At 41.2% G+C, this 22,832-nt stretch overlaps 1 protein-coding gene across 6 annotated transcripts in view; it reads left to right on the plus strand.

The window, feature by feature from the left end:
* Window positions 1-22,832, plus strand: part of AKAP2 (A-kinase anchoring protein 2) — a 515,799-nt gene that overhangs the window by 288,273 nt on the left and 204,694 nt on the right. For 4 of the 6 annotated variants that reach the window (XM_027550476.1, XM_027550479.1, XM_027550477.1 and 1 more), the window contains one exon: window positions 7,691-8,386. The exons of the other annotated variants lie outside the window; for them this stretch is intronic. In XM_027550476.1, the coding sequence (XP_027406277.1) occupies window positions 7,691-8,386 (696 nt within the window). The remainder of the gene's footprint in view (window positions 1-7,690; window positions 8,387-22,832) is intronic. 6 annotated transcript variants of the gene reach the window in all.

A 22,832-nucleotide genomic window follows, 5' to 3' on the forward strand; every position in this document is an offset into this window, starting at 1 on the left:
TTAATGTGCCCAGCTTCTGCTCTTTCAGAATTGATTCTAGAGTTTAGCCAGCCATGATGTCCAGCTATTTATATATAGTTTATGGAATTCCTTCCTTCTCAGTTTTGAAAATTTGAACTTGGCATTTCTGCCTCCACTGCCTTTCCTGGTATATGAAATCCTTGGGACAAATTCATTGATGTGGGAACTGGGGCACAGGACCCAAAGCACTGTGAGCAGTTGTATCCCTGGGAGTTTTATTATCTTCCAATCTTCTCTATTCACCTGGGTTTCAGGTACATCTTAGCAGTCCTGGGTTTCAGTTACCTCTTAGCAGTATTCTTTCCAACACTTCTCAAGCTGTAAACTGCCCTTCTTGACCAAAAAGACTGAAGCAAAGTCAATATGAGAAATTGGCTTTGGCTCTTGCTAGATGGCATCACCAACTCAATAGACATGAGTTTGAGTAAGCTCTGGAAGTTGGTGATGGACAGGGAAGCCTGGCATGCTGCAGTCCATGTCGTCATAAAGAGTCAGACACGACTGAGCAACTGAACTTTGCTGTCCTTCACCATTATGCCCTGGCTGACTTATTTTTATTAAAAGCACAGTGTCTTGGGAAAACATTTGATTTGAAGAAATGTTTGATTGTTGGGTTTTGAAGTTAGAGATTGCTCTCTGGGATGAGAGGAAGGATTCACTCTAAATGAATATCCCCATTTTCATCATTTTTGACATCACAGTGCTAATTTTATATTTCCCACCTCAAGAGGAGTGAACATAAATGCATATATATAGTCTTATGCTCAAAGAGATGCATGTGTATATATTCATTCAATAAGCCAAGTGTATGTATTGTTTTTCTTCCACATGGTACGTTGCCAGCCACTTGATGTGTATTACACAGGGAAGATCTCACTGCTGGGTGGTGGTCGTGGTCTGATTGTCCATCGCGCTCCCTCCTCTTGGATTTGATACGTCACTGACTCACAGGCCACGTGGGCTCTCCATGGCAGCATGGAATATCAAAGCTGGATACCATGTATACTCACACACACACACACACACACATATATATATATACATTAATATTTCTATAACTGAATCACTTCACTGTACACCAGAAACTTAACACAACATTGTAAATCAGCTATACTTGAATTAAAAAAAAAAAGAGCTACTTACCCTTCATTGTACCAGTCGGGAAAATGAGGCCCCAAATTGAGATGTGACCTGGATAGGAATTCAGACTCACTTTCTCCCTTCCTATGACACCTCCCATATGATGACTGATGACCATGGGACATGATTTTTATACTTTACACATGGACCCTCAACTTTATTATTCCACCCACTGATAACAGTGAGTCAAGGGAAGTGAGCTGGGAGCAGCCTGGGTCAAGGAATTTAACAATAATCAAAAGTTCCGTCTTCATGGGGCAGGGTTCTGTCTTGTGTGCTCTTGGCTTGATTCTGAAATGGAATCTTGCCAGTTTGTGTCACTTTCCCCTTACCTGTGTCGGGTCCTCTTGTTTCCTTTCCCCTGGGTCCCTTAGGGCCCTTGCAGCTGCTGTGTTTGTCCAGGCTGAAGGTGACAGGGGACAAGAGGGCGCAAAGAGCCAGGGCAGCAGGTTTGACCTGGAATCAAGCATTCTGTGTTCTTCACACCCTCTTTCTGGGCCCTGTGGTGTCCGGGCATCTTTCTTGGAGGCCTTCCACTCTTGCTCATACTTGGGTCTTTTCAGAACCTAGAAACTAGGCTCATCAACCCCATTAGGGTATCTCTGCTTCTCCAAGGTGGCCCTTCTATGGATGAAGGAGCTGTGGGGGAGAAAAACCAAGGAAACCAAACACAGAGCTCAAAGTCACAGTACCAGTGATGCCATCCATTTGTATCCCTTTGCAGAAACTGGCCCCTTTGCTTCTTATTCTTCATTAGCAAAATGGAGATACTACTTGCTCTCTCGCTGGGATGTTGGAAGGCAGAACAAACATGCTTGTGTCCTCCAGTCTCACTGTTGTCAGTGTGTGATACTTGAAAATCAATACTTATATCATTTTATAAAGACATACTTCCAGACTCCAATCAACCCATCACTGGAACATCTACTGGACTCTTTCCTTTTTTTCTGTTACCTGGTCCTTCCTCGAATACTTTTCTTTATGTCCATGCAGCTCTTTCAAAATCTCTTTCAAGGGCTCTCCAGAAAGTTTCCTTCCCTGAGCAGTACCCTTCTCCTCATTTTTTTTTTCCAATAAGATGGCACAGATATCAAGCCCTTACGATCTTCATCGTCATGTACCTGTGGCATGGGGAAACTTGTGGGAAGAAAAGGGCAGATTAGAGAGTGTTCACTGTGGTTAGAGAGGAGGGCATGATGTAAGGGAGAGGTCTTTGGCAGCAGTAAAAAGCAGAAGAGTTTTAAAAATTGTGTGCATGCCTCCTAAACAAAATGTAAATCTTATCTTCCTGCTGGTTCATATCCACCCTCGTGCACATTTGGGATATTATTGGCTAAGAGCTGAAGCAAAATAGAAATACTTATTCACAAACAACACATTTAAGAAAAATGTTCACACTTTGTGGTTTTCTGAATGTCTAGTAACATTCTCATATGTGTATCCATGAAGTCTAAATATTGTCTTAAGAGAGTAGATCTTTAAAGTTACCCCTAAAATTGGCAATTATGTAAGGGGTGAAGGGGCCAGCTAACCTTATTTTGGTAATCATTCTGCAGTATATATGTATATCAAATCATCGCATCATACATCTTAAGCTAACATATGTTATATGTCAATAATATCTCAATAAATCTCAAAAGAAAACCAAAAAATAAACGAAAATATTGCCTTTGTGTAAGCTCAAGCTTCTCGAAGTGTTTGCCTGAGTTGCCTTACTAAAGAGAAAAGAGTGAAGGCAGACAAGGAATGGGAGACCAAACCTGAAGAAATCTACTAAAAATCTGTGGTTTCTTTAAAGCCCCAGGTCTTATCTGGGGGAAAAATACATATGAATGTTGTCTTTTATGGCATCATCTATCTAAGCTTTTTTTATTATAAAAATGTCTTAAAGTATTCTACTTTCAAATTCTAGAAATATTGAAAGAACAGTGTGTATTATATAAATATTAATCTGTAACCCTAATGAATCCATGTCACTTGTGGTTCACACCCAGAGTTATCTCACACTTCACAAAATGTAGCATAAAATCACAGGCAAAAAAAGAAAACCCACTGAAAAGAAACTCTGTTCTTTTTTACCTGTTTCTTCTGAAGGATGTTGAAAGGGATCCAATTCATATCTCCACCCAGAAGGACTTCTCACATTCCCTTTTCTTCCCTCCACAAGTAACTCTCCAAAGCATCATTCACTGCCACAGAATATCCCCTCCTTAGCCATCTTTCACGGAGAAGGCAATGGCACCCCACTCCAGTACTCTTGCCTGGAAAACCCCATGGATGGAGGAGCCTGGTAGGCTGCAGTCCATGGGATCGCTGAGGGTTGGACAAGACTGAGCGACTTCACTTTCACTTTTCACTTTCATGCATTGGAGAAGGAAATGGCAACCCACTCCAGTGTTCTTGCCTGGAGATCCATCTCTGGGGTCGCACAGAGTCGGACACGACTGAAGTGACTTAGCAGTAGTAGCAGTAGCCATCTTTCACAGAGCTTTTACTGTCTCTTCCATTAAACTCCTCCTTTCTCAGCTCTTAATTGTATGGATCTGATTAACCATTAGAGTCAGACACGACTGAAGGGACTTAGCAGCAGCAGCAGCAGCAGCAGCAGCAGCAGCAAAGACATTCTCCCCATTATCCCTCCTTTTAGTCCAGTCTCTGATTCTAGGAATAGGCAAGGTCCGGCTGAGTTTGGACATTAGGATGGTGGAGAAGGGAAAATTGGACCACAAAGGATAGCATTCTCATTGGTGGGCAGAGAGAGGGAGGGATATCCCTAAAGATTCCTATGTTAATAATGTGTATCCTATCAGATATGGATATAAAAGTAGAAATGTTTTATTCCATACTCTGTATTGATTACAGCTCAGTGTATCATTTGGCTCACATATTCCTGGATGGTTTGGGGTTTTATATCTATTAACTGACAATCATTATTGCTACTGTTGCAGTTCAGTTGCAAAGTCACGTCTGACTCTTTGCAGTCCCATGGACCTGTAGTCCACCAGGCTCCTCTGTCCATCATTATTATATTGCTTATTTTTAAACATGTCCCATGAGTGTGTTAATAGTGATAGGATGCAATATTTTATCCCAAAACTGTGCCTTTTAATATAAATGTAATATTTAAAGAACAGGTTCTTGGAGCCCATTCAGTTCAGTTCAGTCGCTCAGTTGTGTCTGACTCTGCAACCCCACGAATCGCAACACGTCAGGCCTCCCTGTCCATCACCAACTCCCGGAATTTACACAAACTCATGTCCATCGAGTCAGTGATGCCACCCAGCCATCTCATCCTCTGTCGTCCCCTCCTCCTCCTGCCCCCAGTCCCTCCCAGCATCAGAGTCTTTTCCGATGAGTCAACTCTTTGCATGAGGTGGCCAAAGTATTGGAGTTCAGTCCAAAGTATTCAGCATCAGTCCTTCCAGTGAACACCCAAGACTGATCTCCTTTAGGATGGACTGGTTGGATCTCCTTGCAGTCCCAGGGTCTCTCAAGAGTCTTCTCCAACACCACAGTTCAAAAGCGTCAGTTCTTCGGCGCTCAGCTTTCTTCACAGTCCAACTCTCACATCCATACATGACCACTGGAAAAAAAGATTTTAAATGCCTATTCTATTTGATAACACATTTTATGGAAAATCAGGAAATAACAGACATAGTTCTCTTGATATCACCGTCATTGTATGAGCTGATGTACCTTTTTGACAAATATTGGTTGGCTTCCCACTGTGTCACTTAAAGAAACTCAAGATCTTTGTGCTGAGCAAGTGAAACTTTCAAAACGGACACAATGAAAATAAAGCATTGGAATTTGTTTCAAAATCTTCTTAGTTAAGTGTTAACCATGTCAGATTGTATCTTATAAGCAGACAAAATACCATTGTTATTCTTCACCCAGTACAAGCATTAATCACTGTGTATACCTTTTCATCGGTGTCATATAAACTATTTGTCACTAGATTAAAACAACCAATTAGACTTTTCAATTAGTAGCATTTGTTTCACAGGTATGATTAGCAGGTACCTTCTATCCAAAAGGCTCTAAGGTAGGTGTTTGGGGCGGGGGGAATCTCTGAAAGATGCCAGGCAAAAAGCTAGCCTTCCAGGATCCTAAAAATCTGTGGAGCTAATAAAACATTCCCACAAATAATTATATTACTGACTGGACAGTGTTAGGTGCCCTCAGTTTAGAGGAAGTGTTCAGAGAATCTTGAGAAGAGAGGGATATCTTAGAAATGGGGTGATCAAAGAAAGTTCATGGAAGAGGGTGCAGTTGACCTGGGGATCAGTGGATGAGTCACATTTGGATATAAAGAAACTCAAAAGTAGGACATTTCAAGAGAAAGGAATCTTAAAAGCAGGAAATGTTAGGTGTAAGATGGTGTTTTTTAGCTGCTGTACAGGGTAAGGAAACAACAAAACGTTGATTGGAAAGATAGTTTGGATCTTTTTAACACAGTGGGGAACTTATAGTTCAGAAAGAGATAGGAACTCAACGGCGATGACAAGCAGAGATGTGACACCAGACTCTAGAGTCTGTTAGTGGAGAAGGGACAAAACAGTCTAGGCAGAGGGACAGCATAGATTTAAATGGTCGTGGAAAGATGTCCTGGAAACAGTGAGACCTCTGTTATGGCCTGAGCGCATGTGGAATGAGAGAGGCTGCAAGGCAAAGCAAGATAAGAAAGGAAGGTTGCAGACAAATGCCAAGGGAATTATATGCCAAGCTAAGGAGTTTGGTGTTTGCCCTCTGCAGACACAGGAGCTGATGGAGAGTTTTTAAGTAAGATAACTCTGTGGGCAGGGTGGAGCCTAGGCTAACAGCGGTCGGCTGGCTTTTACTATACAGGGCCAGATCATAAATATTTTAGACTTCGTGGACCATGTATGATCTCTGCTGGGTATTCTTGTTTCTTTCCTTTTCTCTTTCTTAAATTCTTTCTTGCCTTTACTTGTAAGTTTTTTCTTTCCTTTCTTATTTTTCATAACAATTCTTTTTAAAAAAATTATTTTTAATTGAAGGATAATTGCTTTACAATATTGCTTTGATATCTGCTGTACATCAATATAAATTCTTTTTTTTTTTTTTGTAAAAACCATTTTCCTCTCCTTTGGCCCTCTGGAAGTGAAATGACAGAAGTAGCAGATAGAAATCAGACACAGGTTGCTGTGCAGAAGGTCTGGTCTAAGGCAGTGGTGACAGAGATAATGGTGAGGAGATGCATGGGGATGGATCTGAAGTAGAATTAGTTTCAGCAGTTGTTTGATGATGGGGAATTAGGAAGAAAAGGGAAAGTCAAGTATGATTCTGAGGCTTCTTGCTTGAGAGACTAGGTATTACTTCTCACCAAGACTATGCTTGTCCCACCAAGACTTTGCTCTCACCAAAACTCTGGGGAGCTTTGAGAGAAGATGGACTCAGTTTTGAAGCTGCAGAGGTCAATGTATCTGTGGGTCATTCAGGGAACGGGTGTCAAGGGACAGTTGGCTCCATGGGTCCGAGGCCAAGTGTCTTCCCATCCAGAACATGTGCCTCATGGGGAGCCTCTGAGGCAATAGGTTAGAAAGTATGGAGTGTCGTGAGGGTTTACAGGACAGGAAAGAGCTGGTCCTGGGGAAGCTCAGACTGGCCCCAGGATTTGGGATGTTGGAGAGGCTGAGAGTGGTGCCTGGGAAGACCAGGTAGGAAGCTCTTGTGATCATCATCTAGGAAAGACGGAGTAGTATCTCAGGTGAGTGATGACAGTGGAACAGAGAGGAGGCAGCAGCTGGGGGTGACAGCATGGGGCAGGACCTTGAGGGCTTGGCAGTGTGTTCATGGGGGAAGAAAGAGGCCTTCTGTGAGCGCTGTCCTCGAATTCCCGTGTCGTGGGATAACGCCCCCCCTAGTCTTTCTTCTTCTAGTTCTTGTCTTAGAAACCTAGCTAAGTGACTGAAGCCCACAGAGCATATAATCTGACTCCTTTCATAGCTTTCCATTTTTGGAAATGTCCTCTTTTAGAGTACCGTAAAGGATGGCCATGTGCCGTCTTGCAAAACCCTTCGCATAATCTCCATTCACAGAAAAGGGAAATGTCAAAAAAAAAAAAAAAGAACACTTGGTAAAAGAGTTCTTTAAAAAGATTTAAGATTTTGGAACTAGGTTACATCCTAACCAAGGACTTTAAAATTGTCTAAGTCTAGGGTACACTCCCAATCAAGGTGAACTCGCATGTCATCAGCTTCCCTGAAATGTGTCGCACTGGATCTCAACAGTCGCTCGTGGCCTTATTTAGCTCCTCTTCCTTGGAAGTTTGAGTGCCATTGAGAAATGGAAACTCTGTACACGTGTCTTCCCAGTGCATTTAGCTGCTGTATTAAAACACATATATAACCACCTCTGTCCACGGTGCACTCACGCTAACACTCAAGATGCTTGGTGGTTAGACTAGAAAGGGCACAACACCGTTTTTTTTGTCTGTTTGGCAATTAACCATTCACTGGCTTTTTTTGTTGTAACATGCACTTCCTTTCTCTTGTTTTCATTCAAGCTGTGTACGCCATGGAAATTAATGTGGAGAAAGACAAACAAACAGGAGAGACCAAGATTCTCTCTACATCCACCATTGGCCCAGAGGGGGTCCATCAGAGAGGAGTCAAAGTCTTTGATGATGGTACCAAAGTAGTGTATGAGGTGCACTCAGGAGGCACCATAGTAGAAAATGGAGTGCACACATTAAGCTCAAAGGATGTAGAAGAGCTTATTCAGAAAGCTGGACAATCAAGCTTAAGAGGAGGGCACGTGTCAGAAAGGACTGGGATTGCAGATGGGAGCCTCAGCCACCCTAAGGAACACATGCTCTGCAAAGAAGCCAAGTTAGAAATGGTCCATAAGTCTAGGAAAGATCATTCTTCTGGGAACCCAGGGCAGCAGGCTCCAGCCCCCAGCACTGAAGGGCCGGAGGCAAACTTGGATCAGCCGGTCACCATGATTTTCATGGGCTACCAAAATATCGAGGATGAAGAGGAGACGAAGAAGGTGCTAGGCTATGATGAAACCATCAAGGCTGAGTTGGTCCTCATTGACGAAGATGATGAGAAGTCATTGAGGGAGAAGACAGTGACAGACGTGTCCACCATTGATGGGAATGCAGCCGAGCTGGTGTCCGGGAGACCCATCTCAGACACCACTGAGCCCTCATCCCCTGAAGGGAAGGAAGAGAGCTTGGCCACGGAGCCAGCCCCAGGTACCCAAAAGAAAAAGCGCTGTCAGTGCTGTGTTGTCATGTGACCACTTCTTTCTCCCCCTTTCTTCCGGGCAGCCTCTGTGCTCTCCACCACTTACGTAGACCTCACTGTACCACTAACTGCGATACTGTGAACTGGAAGCAAACACCTGCCTTGCCTTGCAGTTGGATTGCTTTGATCCCTCTTATTTTTTTTCCCCTTTCGTTTTTTTCTCCAGTTTCCTCAGCTCAGAGACAACATGCATGTGTGTGCTTCACTCTTTCCAAGAACTTGCTTTTCCTCTAAACTTTTCCTTGTGTCTTCAAGAGGGAATTGGTTCCTTACTGCTCGATTGGAATGGACTCTTCATATCAGCCAGTGATCTCGTAGCCTTAATTCATTTGACTGGAATTGAACCCGTGGGCACCAGGGGAATCGTTTTGTCATGTTCCTATCATGTAGTCACACATCGCCAGGTTGCTGATTTCTCACTTGCCTCCCTTACTGTGGATCTTTGCTTTTACATTTTATGTGGCAAAATGCTGTGGGGTCTAGCCAGACGCTGGTGTAGCCAAAAGTGGACCTTACTTAGTTTGTTCGATCTAGGGTGATGCTTTTTGCTGCCTTACATAAGCTTCCAGGTTACAGTATTGTGCATCTCTGGCTTTCCTTCTGATAAAACTGAAATGAAGTTGATGTAAAAGAAAAAGAACCCAGTGCTTGTTACAGCTGAATTGTAGGGACTAATTCCATAACCTGCCCATCAACAGCTGTCTCTCTTTCTTATGACTTAACTGATGGGCCCTTTATATGAGAAGCACCATTTTTAACTTTCTAAGGACATGAAACAAGCATTGTTTTGAGCATCAGTAGTGATCTCCAAACTTAGGCGAATCCACGAACCTTGCTTTTATTCTCTAAAAAAAAAGTGTCAATTTTTATATTGTTTTCTTTTTCATGGATATATTCCGTTAATCTATTTTCAATGAAGTGGTCATTTTGAGACGTTTCTCTGTAGTGACCATATTTGTAAAACACTCCTGACCTACAGTGGTTGCTGGGATGCTTCCGGTCCATCCATTGTGGACGGTGCTGTTCCTGAATTAATTCTTCATTCACCTGCCCTGTTGATTCCAGAGCTTTCCATCTGGACTCTTTTCTTTATGTCCCCACGAAAAAGAGAATGTTACCTGTACCTTCACCGTGTAGGTTTATCCACCCCGCAAAATTAAACTTTAAAATGTAGAGAGACAAAAAAAGTTTCAAAGATGAAGAAAGATCTGTCTTATCACCCTAAGCACTTTTAATTCATTCCATAAATACTGATGGAGTGAATGGCACATAACTGAGCTTCTTCAAGCATCGTTTCCTCAACTTATAAAGATTCCAGAACATCAAGGGTGGTTTTTATCTGGAACACAATGAACAGTTCTTTAAATTCTTAGCATTTCTCCCAAAGCAAATAGCCACTGGTATAAAAGAACCAAAGGGAAGCAATATAGTAAAATAATAATAGAGCAATGAAATAAAGCTGTAGCATTTGAATTGATTTTAAAACAAATATATCTTTTAAGTTTTTGCCAAATGTTCTTAGTATTGTTGCAGATAATTCACAAATTTATCCATGTTCCATAGAACCTAATTTTAAAAAATATGTGATAAGATGTACTAGATCAAGTTCTACTTCTGTGAAGAGTGTTGAGAGGAGGCAAAAGCAAAGTGGCCTGGAGAGAATTTTATTACAGAACCAACTCAATTTGTCCTAAATAGCTTTTTTAGTGCTAAATTGATTATTTTTAATATATTGGCTTGAAATTGTACTTATTCCAGTTAGCAGGGGGAAAAACAATATTTTTTAGTTTTCAAACAATTACATTTAACGAGCACAAAATAAGTCATTTTATCACCAATATGTAAACCAAAAAAAGTTTAAAAAGGAAAAAAATAATGAGCTAAGTTCTACTTTCTAAGGTGATTCCATCCATGGCTTGATTTTGAACAGCTGAGGGAATTCTCTCTAAATCTCAGGTTCAGCAAAGCAGCTGTTTTTTTTTATAAAACTGCTCAATTATCTAGAAATAATATCTGGTTTTGCTGCCTATAAACCTCACCACTTTCAGCTTCGCACTCCTCAGTAAATGCTTGTTTAAGCATCATTTAAAAAGAAGAAGACAAGCCAGAGAAACCTATCTGTATAGAAAAAGAAAGCAGCTTCAATGTTTTGGACAATCTCTGATTTTAATAATTTATTTAGAAAGAAATAATCTAAACGTTTCCCATATCTTTTTTTTTCTTTTTCCTTCACTTGAGGATGAAGATTATTCAGTATGAGTTTTTAAAAGCACAGTTAGTGAATGGAATGATAGAATTTAGCCTTGGGCGTGTTGTTTGATAAACAGAACCAGAGTCTCTCAGGACAGATAATTCCCTGATCTGACCTAAGCTCCCATCAGTGAGTTAGTTTTTCATGAAGAAAAGTTTCTGTACCTCTCATTACAACACCACACATGAGATCTAACAGACCAGTGATGTTCTGTGCTCTCATTTATCAATAATTAGTATAGGGATTAGCAGATTATATGAATTAAAACTCATTCTCTGCTTTTACTAGGGAAACTTATGATTTAAGTGGTTTTTCAAGTAAGACGTGTTACCTTTATGAAAAATGATGTGTGGCCACAAAAAATGAAGATGTGTTTGAATATGGCATATATATTTGTATAGCTTGCCTCATTTTCCTGTCACAGTGGGGGATTCAGAGTCAGCCAGTTCTTTAATGGGATGAGACCTATAATCGCATCTACAGCAAAAAGGAACTGTCTTTCATAGTGAATATATAAACAGAATTGTGACTGTCAACATTCTACCTTTCCTGCTGGTGCTGGCATTGTCTCTGTACAAACTTCATGAGGTATGGCATCACGCCCTTCAAAAATTCAGGGTGTTGACCTACATTACCAGACTAATTAGAGAATCAGTAAGAAAGCTATGAATATAAAACCATGGTCATTTTTGAGGTCATAGTTGGACTTTCTTTCCAAATCATAGAACCCTTTTAAATGGGAAGAGGGAAAGAAGGGACATTTCATTTACTTATAAGTAGATTCTCAATGGCATGAAATTAAAAGATTCTTTTAGAGTTAAAATGGTAAACATACATCTTGCATATCCTGAAAAATCATGGTGACTTGTATACCCTTGACTTTTTTTTTCCCTTTGATGTGCAATAGGACAAAAGAAAGGGGATTTTCTTTTTTCAGTCTGTGCTTTATTTACTTACAATTATATTATTTTCCTTATATAAGCAACATTAGTTGCCTCTAAAAGTGATTTGACAGTGTCCAGTGATATCATTTAATATTGAGAGTAAAGAGGATAAGACATTAGGAATTCCTTTCTGGCCAAACCCCAATCATGGTTTCCTAAAACTATCCAAAGGCTTTCAGAAAATACAAACAAATTCTAGAGTTGATTTGATTTGACTCTGAAATGTTAATGACGCGTATCGGCTTCTGATTCTCACCTAGTCCATGTTACTTTTTCTGGTGATAAATGTGTTTTTCCTAAATGCAAGGAAACTTTTATTTGGTTAGGGGTAAGTTTTTTTAAAAGGGGGGAGATATCTCTATATAATTTCCTAGAGATACAGTATCATCTCTGGAGCAAAATGTTGAGGCCAAGTCTGAAAACAGCTTCTTTCTTTTCACTTCGTTCAGAATTTCATTTCAAGGGATCATAGAACACCCTTGATGATGACCATTTATTTAATGCCAGTGAACCAGTGAGTAGCAAAAGAGGTGGCGGGAATACGGTGATAGAGGCAAAAACTGAATCACTAAATCAGTTCTTCCTTTAAAAAAAAAAAAAAACTCTGTCAGTGTAAAACACAGACGAACACAGGCAAAATATGCATGGAGGACTTACTTTTGCTCTCGCTTAAAATCTAGAAGCTTAGCCATCTCTGTTACCAGACCCACTTGTGGAGCTCAGCCCACCAAAGGGCCCATACCTTGTGGGAATATTCTCATCTCCTGCAATTTTACTTTGTTTACAACAAAAAGCATTCCAAGGCAAAAACAGTTTTATGTTGTACTTTTGCAGTGTGCACATTCATCATTGAAACCAAGAATTCTCAGCATGGTTAAAAGATAAGTTTCAGAAACTCTGTAGATATGTAATCTTTTAGAAGCTCCTCAATTTATTAATCAAGGTATATGTAGCTCTGCTTATGAGGAACCAGAAAGCACCTCTTGTGTTACTGGATAGTATTATTATGACCCAGCACATACATGGAATGATGGTGTATATCACAAAACAACTCCAAGTAATGAGCAGGATGAGATCTTGGATTCCTGAGACCAGATCATCTTCATTGTGAAGACCTCTTCTGGTCTTATCAGGAAAACTTCCCTGCATTTTCTTGGGAAAAAGAAAAGTCCATCTTTTATGAGGAGCACGATGCTGTTATTTATCTGTATTTTCATAGCTTCAGCACACTCCATAATATAATCCCCATTTTAATAGAAACCAAAATACTTGTTATTTGAATATAGAAAGGCTAGAATAAAAATTACATCCTGAAAGTTTCCAGGGGTAATTTCCCTGGGGAATCCTTGGATCAGCCTCATCCTACCACCCCTTAATTTTTATATGACTTAAATAGGCCTCTGTGTCCCCTCTCCACTCCAGTCTAAAAGGTCTGAACTGTACACAAAAAACTTGCTGTCAGTGTGAAAATACCATGTGTATTTTGGGGGGACCACAGACTTTCTGCATCAAAGATCTGGGCAGCCTTAACTTTTATAAAAGAATTTTCAGTGCTCTCTTTTACTAAGCAGGGAAACAAAATGTTTCCTGAAATTAATGACTTTTTTATATTTTGTGACTATTTTCTAAGTTTCTACAGGTTCATCTTTTCCCCATATTGCCTCTTACTAGTCACCTGGGGCTATTTTTTGCAAGTCATTGCATTTTTATCAAAAGAAAAGTACATCTCATGAACTACAAAATTCCCTCTAGACTTCAGGCAGTCCTTCTGGAGTAAAAGAACAGAAACACAGAAAGAAATGAATGACAGGGTGGCTTTTGTGTTCCTATGGTTAATGTACTGTATGGTATATATGTTTACAGAATGTATCTGCCTTGTGATGTTAACAAAATGAATGACAAAAAAAATGAGTTCTGATGTGCCATTTGAAAGTTTGCCTTAGCATCGCTGTTTATGTTCTTTTCTGTCCTTTCAAAATCACAGGTTGTATTCCAAAGCTGTATGAGCACAACATTCTCTTCCCCACCCCTACCCAGCCATTCTTTAGAGCTGTGAATTTCCTCCCAGGAGCCTGAGGCAGAACCTTGCAGTTCTGACCCAGGGGGAATAAAGTAGGCGGAGCTTGGGCATTGCTTCTGCCTGTCTGCTAATCAAACACTTCCTCGTGTTCCCATCTGAGCCTGCACTCTCCCACTCTGACATTCCTGGGGTGGGTCTCATGCAAGGTGTGACCTCCTGCAGTCCTTCCCATCTTAAGGGAGGTGAACTTGTGGACCCCCTACCTAGATCTGGGCGCCTGTTTCTAAGCACAGTCGGCAGAGCCTCAAAAAGCAAAGCGAATGAGGTGGGCTCACATGTTGTGATTGAGCCTTCCCTGAGGGGTGTGCCATTCATTGCAGTCTAAGATGAGTGGCATGGTATAGAGGGGAATAGGGAGTGGTTATAGAAATGGAATAGTTTATGTTTATTTTTTTAAGGAAAAATATTTTTATAATGAAATCTAGATGAGTTATGAAGCTTGACTTTGAAAACACCCTTGATTGACTGAGTTATTTCTCTATTCCATTAAGGTAACTTTCTAGTGAGTTCTGTAACACTAGCCCAGACCTTGGGAGGCATGAGCAGAGGTCCTGTGACCTGCCCCTACACCAGCAGATCTAGGTTGTACGATCAAACTTTCTATACCTGTCATTAGATAACCTGTTATACAGCTTGATAGCTCTCTGGGCCACACCTTTAATAATGTAGAATGATCTTTTGGAAGGAGATAGCTGTTTTAAATGAAAGCCAAGCCCAGCAATTATCAAAGTCTAACTCTTTCACGTATTTAAGGAGTAATTGCGACTTGTGAGGTTAAGGGACCACTTATAATACTATGGTACATTTGAGTTATTTATGTGAAATGGTGAGTCAGAGGCATCTGGCCATCTGCATAATGTACACAATATACATGAATGTATAAACCAACAGTATGAAACTACCAAATGTTATTGGCCTTGTAAATATCAACGAGGCTGCATCTTATTTCCAGAGTTAAGTAGAGACTGGAAAGGATTATTCTTATCCATCCACAAAGGAGATAATGAATTTTTAGAGTTCTTAGATTTTTTCCTTAATTTTCTACCAAAGTTCTTGAGTTCCCGTCACAGTCATACTCAGGCTCATGAATATCTTCACTCACACCTGTTCCTCTGACTCACACCAGGGGTCAGAGGTCAAGCCTCAGCATCTGCTCCCTTCTCCTCTTAGACTCTTCTCCCAGGAAGCATCCTTTCCTAGGATGGAGTCATTTTCTGCTACCCTAAAAGACCAAGATCCTTTTTTCCAATAAGGCAGGGTCCTAAACACTCTCCTTTTCAAGAAAAATAACCCCTCTGGTTCCCAGACAAATCATTTTAGTTTTTCCATTGTCAGAATCCCTCCAACAGGCCCAACTCAAGTCCATCTGTGAACCATGCTGCCATGACAACAACTCCAAAAATGAAAGAGCTATGTAACTGCCTGAGAGTGGTAGGGAGAACCAGTGTGCCCTTAGCCTCTTGTTACTATGGGACCCTCTCAGTTTCAAGATGAGGTGGTCAGGGAGACATCCAGTCACTCGGTTGTGCAACATGTCTTTATGTACAAAGAGGCCACCGGGCAATGCCTGATCTCAACTATTCTATGTGCAGCTCCAACTCCAATTCTGTGACATCCCACTCTGGTAATTGGAAAGCGTTCTCTCCTTGGTGGAGTCCTGGAACATTCATTCCTCCTCTCAAGCTCCTGACTTAATCCCATCACACAGGGGTTCGAGAAAATGTTGTGTCTGCTGCAGCTTTTCAGTGAATGTAGGTTGTTGATTGGAATGTTCAGCTTTAGCAGCTCACTCGTGGTGAGTGACATCTCTGTAAATATATCCATTTTGTGGTTGGTTGGGGGTGGGATGGGTGGGGCGGGAGACTGTCGTGCTTACTCTGAACTAGACTTGCTGGACTAGCTGCTGTACTTTGTAACCTGAAGTGTACTTTGACTGTTCTGTCTCCTTCAGATGAAAAACAAAACAAAAGCTGACTTCAGAAATAACACTGCCAGCAACAGCCGATGCTGTACTTGTAGCTTCTCTCTGTTCCTCTGTACAGTGTTAATAGACAATAAACTGCCTTTTCACTGCATCTACCTCTGTGTGTCTGTGCCCACATTCTTTCCCCCTTCTCACCTGCCACGAGCGGACTTCAGGCCAGACCTCGTGGGGAGCACCCCCAACCGTTCACTAAAACTCCACACTAATCCAGTGCTTTTCAAACCTAAACCTGCTTCAGCATCACCCGGTGGCATCTGCTAAGAATGTAGAAGCTTAGCCACACCTCAGGGACTCAAGTCTAGATTCTGGGGTGGGGCCCAGTAGCCTGCCTGTTTAGTGATGTCTCCAGGTGATTCTGATACATACTCCATCTAACCCAGCCATGTGTTTGGGGACCTCTCAGTGGGAATCCCGGGGCCTGCCTGTTCCAGCTGGTTTCCACATTAACTAATCCTCTAACCCCTTCTTGCACATCTGTCGCCACACCTGTCACCCCTGTTCTTGTTCCTTACAAGCCCTCAGCAATGGCACTGACTTTGATCCCATGGGTCAAGCTCGGTCTGCCCCTTAGTTTAAGTAGTAAGTGTTCATCCAGCAGTCTTCTAAACAGGAGCCTCTTAAGATACCTGGGGACTTTGTTTCTCTTCTTTAATGCTATATCCTCTTTCTCTAGAATAGAGTCAGCAAACTTTTCATGTCAATGGTAAGAGAGTAAATACTCTGGCTTTGTGGGTCACATGATTTTCATCACAACTACTCAGCTCTACCAGGAAGCAGCCATACACAATGTGTAAGTGAATGAGTGTAGCTATGTTGCATGAACTTTATTTACCAAAACAGACTGGGAGCCAGAATAGGCCCTCAGGCAGGTAGTTTGCTGACCCTGGCCTCAGACAGAGCCTGGCACATAGTAGGAACTCACTGAAAAGTTAAAAAGTTATTGCATGAAATAATGAACAAAGGACAGGCCTGATGACACCTGCAGAATTGTCACAGTTGTTTTCTTTGAGGCTATGAAATAAACGAAATTCGTTGTTCTCATCTGTTGGGTTTTGTGGTAGATTTTTCTGGGTATATTTTTGTTTTTTTGTGTGTGTCTTTATGCCTGGAAAGTAACTCAGGATTGAAACTGGAATGGTGCCTCAGACTACCAAGCTGAAATTAACAAGAGTTTCAGCCAATAGAAGTTAAAGAAGTGCAAGGACCTCTTGTCCTTGTCAGAAGCGCACCGGGCATATGAGATCTGGGTGGTCCCCGGGCATCTATGCATTTGATCCCAGTGTTTGTGGAACCACATCTTATCTAGTCTATCTTCCACAGTGAATGGCAAGGGTTTCTTGACATTATTCTTTTTGTTAATTGAAAAACTTGTTAAACAAAAGGCTGGAACCACGGTGGACCGTTATACACCCCTAACTCCAGGGCATATCCACAGTGACATGCTGAGTAGTGTGCTGATATCCATTCCCCAGTGTTGCTGTGAATTAAGGGAAGTTATATTTACACAAAGCACTCTGTAAGCAGGAAGTGGATAACGAATGAAGTTTACTTGTGATGAGAAAGTGTCTGTTCCTCTACTTTTCTCAAATGTAAACATAATAAGCTGTTCAGATGTGTTTCAGAACCAGTATGAAAAGGAAGCTGCTTTTCCACCACTGGGTTTGTGACATATTATATTGAACCATATGAAGTCGCCATTTAATAAATCAATAATGTGGAATGGTGACAGTTCCATATAATTCAACCTAATAATTCTTTTAGATCAGAGATCATTTCCCATCATGGAGGGCGAAAGATTAGCAGATAAACTCTATAGCAGGAGGAATTTAGATGAGGAAAGAACTTTGGAAGGGAACATTGTTCTGTACTTAAAACTAGGCATTTCCTCTGGATAGATAGGATTTCCTTTAATGTAACATCGACCTTTTGAGGTAGACATTGCTAATATTCTCCTTAATACATGAGGAAACTGAGTCAAGGAGACAGTAAGGATGTTGCTCAATATAGAGCTAAAAATTAGAATGGAGGTTGGGGAACAAGTTTCAGGCTCAGCTCTCTTCCACACAGAAAGCTCTTGTTATTAGAGTGGTGTGGGGATACAGCTGAAACTGGATACAGAAGGATTTGGATAACAGAGCCATCTATGCAAAAAAAAAAAAAAAAAAAAAGACATAAATGGCACCAGTCCTTACTTTGTACCTTTACTCAAGCAACGGCTCAGTAATAACAATGCCCTCTGGAGGATGGGAGGTGTCTGTGCAGCACTTCCTTCCCTAAAGGAAAGCAGTCACGCTTAGCTGTTTGTCTACCTGGTTGTTTGGAGTCCTCTTGTTCTGCTTGACATTTTTCCTTCCCCATTCATAAAAAGGATGAACAATATTTAAAATCTAGGAGTGGCGTGTCCATTTTCAAACAAGCAAAGGAGGTTTTGTTGTTGTTGTTAATATTGTTATTATTTTGCCCCTGTTGTAAGAGCTTAGAGGAACAGTGTTCTATGGCACTGTGCAATACCTCTTGCTGTATCAGCCTTCTGCAACCACCGGTAGAACACACTGTCTCCCCAACAACCCAGATCCTCTTCCATTTTTCTCAAACAGTGTCAAATCCTCCACTATATGGACATCACACAAAAGCCTAACTTTGCTATTTAGAACTTAAGGCTATGAGAGCTCAGGTTGATCATCTAATGCAGAAGTCACTAAATGGTTAGCCACCGGCTGAATCTGTGGTTATGTTGGTTATAACCTGTGGTTACATTGGTTTTGCCTGCATCATGTTTTAAAACCATTTTTAATTCACTGCCAATAATAATAATAATAAATTAAGAGGAGTGTGATTTCAGTGATGGATTTCCAGCTTCTCTTGACATTTCAGAGGCTCTGTCAACCATGGGCCTCTTTTCCTGGCTGACAAGTACCTGGATCTGATGGTGGCTGCCTCCTTCAGAGGAGTCACACTCTCTTGCTCACCATCCCCACCCCTACTTCCTATTACCTTACTCTTGGCCAGTTTCCTTTGCATATATTACCTGCCTGGCACCTGTTGATGTATATTAGGGAATCTACCATAACCTACTCATTTTATGGCTGGTTCCCAGATAAGACTTACCTAAAGGGAGATGGCAGAGCCAGAATCAGAGCTGAACTTCTGAACTCCTTTGGAAAAATAAGGTTTTGCACTAGGTTTGGATTTGAATTTGATGGAAGCATTTAAAAATTTTGAACAGCCCATAAGCAGAAAGCCAATATCAGAATTTGATGCTTGTGCTTTTTACCAGAAGGACCCACATGACTTTATAATAATAGATTATCCCAAGACTGGTGAACTCATTTACCACTCAAGAGGAAAGAAAAAATTCATTTCCTATGACAACTTCTAGTATATAGATTATTCTACTCTCTGTTTCTTAGGTTAAATGAATCATGTCACGTTTTCAGAACTTTGTGGTATCATGTCTTATGGTTGATAGTTGCATTCATGAAAAATAAAAATGTTGTAGTCAACAACCATTGACTATTTCTGGGGTTTTGTATCCCTTCCTAGGAAAAAGTAACAAGATGCAAAGGCCATATGTGTTTAAGTTTAAATGTGATTTTCTTTTCCCTCCTAATCCTTAGTCTCTTATTGTGCTCCTGAGATCATGTGGTCACAGAATAGTAATAGTCTCTAACTTTCACTTTCTTATCTTACTAAGCATAATAATCAGTAGAAAATTTGACATTTCAAAGACCTGATGAAATATGGATCTTTTCTCTCAGAGCTTGTCATCAAAAATCAATGTATTTTCTTTTTAATATAAGATGATAAATTACATTTTCCAACTTTTTTTTTCCCACTTCGGAGTCACCAAGTATAGAAAATATGAGCAGCAGACTTACCCTTTTAAGGCCAGGATTCTTAAGTCAACCCAAGAACAACCCAGAGGTGACATAAATCGTATAGCCAGTGTGAATTGTTCATCCGTCAGAATATGCAGACTCATATTCTTTCTCTTAAAGAGCTTATTTCAAATCAGAGTACAAGGAGCAATTCAGTCATGTCTTCTTTCTCTGGAAGACTGACTAAATCTTACTCTATTCAGAGGCATGATATGAGATGCTGTCTCATACTTTAGCTCAGTTTTTCCTAAACTTGGACTTTTGGTATCACCTTATTTCTGTCCTCTGTGTGTACCACCTGTGAACCATCATTTACTCTTTTAACCACTTTTTTTTTTACTTAAAAGGTAACTTTGTCACCCTATGATAAGTAAAGAATCTGCCTACAATGCAGGAGACCTGGGTTCGATCCCTGGGTCAGGAAGATCCCCTGAAGAAGGTCATGGCAACCCACTCCAGTATTCTTGCCTGGAGAATCCCATGGACAGAGGAGCCTCTCAGGCTATAGTCCATGCGGCTGCAGAGAGTTGGACACGTCTGAGCAACTAATGCTTTCACTTCTAAGTAGGTAGCACATGCCATAAAAGCAACTGTTGAAACAATAAATCAGCGTTATTAAGTTTCAGCTGCACACAGTTGCCTAATAACATATACAGTTACCTGAGACCAACTCTTTCATTGTTAAAGAGAGGAATAGCCAGATTAGAGACTATACCCCCATCTGTTTGATATAATCAGATGGAATGAAAGATAGTTAAAACCATAATCATTGTCTCACTGTGTGGTTCAGTGTTGTTTAATGCCATCTTATATACTCCTTTGGAGGGCATGGCATCCCACTCTGGTATTCTTGCCTGGACAGTCCCAGGGACAGAGGAGCCTGGTTGGCTACAGTCCATAGGGTTGCAAAGAGTCCAACATGGCTGAAGTGATACAGCACATATACCCCCTAAAATTTTGGAAGCACTGCCTTCCTTCATTGCATTCCCTTAAAAAATCCCAGTTTCTCATTTTGAAGATTAGGATGAGAAATACAAAGTGACTTGTTCAAAGCAACAGGAAATAAGAGCAGAGGCGCAGAGCTGGAATTCAAGCCCAAGTTGGGATGACCTCAGATTCTTTCTGTTTTACCAGGTGCCCATCACGCCATTCCTTTTACAAGGAATGAATTGAACGCATCAGCAGCAAACTTAAAACTCTCCAGGAAAGCTCTCCATCATTTAAACAAACAAAAGTAACATCTGTTCCAGTTAGAGCTGTCTCCGGCATAAGCAGTTTTGCACTGATAGGGATCAGATCTAATTGGGCTCCTTCTGCCTTACTTGAGTGAAGTTGCACAATCAGATGTGAATTTCCAGATAGAGCAGGAAAGTGATGCAATAGACAAGTACATGGGCCCAGTGGCTGCCTCCACCGTAAGGCACTCTGGCCTTCAGCTTCAGTACCTCTCCTGAGCTCTAGTAAGCCCACTTCTGCTCAGCAGACCTCTTGATTAACTCTTGTTGAGTCAGGGATGTAGTCGATGGAGGCTGCAAAACTGACTGAGCACTGGAGAATGAGCAGAACTTAATGGAGAAAGAATCACTCGTGGACATCTTAACTTTCTTTTTCTTTTCCTTTCCTTTCCCATCCCTCCCCTGCCCTGCCCTTTTCCCTTTTCCCTTCTTTCTTCTCTTTTCTTCTCTATTGAATGAGTCTGCTTTTGACACAAGGTACTCTCCCAACTGTAGGATGAATTGACCTCAAAAAGTTCATTAATCCTCTCAGAAAGCACCATGTTCTCTGGTCCTCATTTCTTGTTTGCTGCACATTACTGGAACATCTTCTTAAAAATATAATTATACTAGGGCCCCACTTCAGAGATTCCGATCTAACTGGTATGGATGAGGCCTGGGGCATTTATTAAAGGGCTCCAAGTGATTCTCATGGGCAGTTAGGGTTGGAAACCACAGCACAAAAGATCCCAGAGCAGGCAGGAGTGGTCCAGGCTGGAATCCTTGTCTCAACTCTGCAAACCAAGCAAAAAAAAAAAGTATGCTTTGGCATCTGAATCAAAATCAAGTCCCAAGTCTGTCACTGGTCAGCTTGGTGATTTGAGGGCTGCTGCTGCTGCTGCTGCCGCCAAGTCGCTTCAGTCGTGTCTGACTCTGTGCAACCCCATAGATGGCAGCCCACTAGGCTCCTCTGTCCCTGGAATTCTCCAGGCAAGAACACTGGAGTGGGTTGCCATTTCCTTCTCCAAAGCATGAAAGTGAAAAGTGAAAGTGAAGTCGCTCAGTCATGCCCAGCTCTTAGCGACCACATGGACTGCAGCCTACCAGGCTCCTCCATCCATGGGATTTTCCAGGCAAGAGTACTGGAGTGGGGTGCCATTGCCTTCTCCTATGTGGGGGCAAGTTACTTCAATTCAACAAGTCTTAGTTTCCTCTCCTTTCATGAAAGGAGAATAATACCTATACTGTAGGAATCCTACTGGGAATGTTTTAAAGTCTTTTCTTTCTGCTTTTCCTTTCTCCTTTCTCTCTCATTACAAAAGAAAAGTGAGGAAGGTTGTAGGGAGAAAAGGCAGCTGAGAAAAATAGAGAAATTAAGTCAAGAAAAAAATGAAATGAAACTAGAGGCCTCAATCTAGCATAGATTTCTGAATGTTTATTTCTCTTTCTCCCATTTGTTTGAGCAATTCAGCTTGTAAAATGTACAACACAATACTACTAATAATTATCAACCAAACCCCTGAATTCTAAGTTCTTGGGTCTGTTTTTAAAACAATAAAAACATGAGATGATAGAATTGGCATTTGGAGTGTGAGGGACCCGGGTCTGGGCTCTCTCCTAGATATGCCATTTAGTATGTGACTTAGAAGAAATCCTTTTTCCTCTTTTGGCCCCAACTTTTTCATGTAAAAAATGAGTAATTTTACTGGATGACTGTTAAGAGGACTGTGAGTGACATTCTAGGTGGATGTCAACATCAAAGATATTTCTCTATAATGAAAGAAAAGAAAAAAACATCAAACTGCTGCTGCTGCTGCTGCTAAGTCGCTTCAGTCGTGTCCGGAAGTGTTTTTTCTAAAAGATGCCAAAATCCCTGGCCTTTAAAAGCCAACACATAGACAATCCTCTGCAGCCCTGGCCTGGCCCTAGGAGTCCCTGGGCAAATCCCCCATCACCGCCTTGCTCCAGGGCCTTTCCAAGCCCAGTGGAAAACCAGTAGCCATTTTCCTGTGTGTGAAATTCAGTGGGCAGATACCTGATTTA

The sequence above is a fragment of the Bos indicus x Bos taurus genome, chromosome 8, assembly GCF_003369695.1.
Source record: "Bos indicus x Bos taurus breed Angus x Brahman F1 hybrid chromosome 8, Bos_hybrid_MaternalHap_v2.0, whole genome shotgun sequence".
NCBI lineage: Eukaryota > Metazoa > Chordata > Mammalia > Artiodactyla > Bovidae > Bos > Bos indicus x Bos taurus.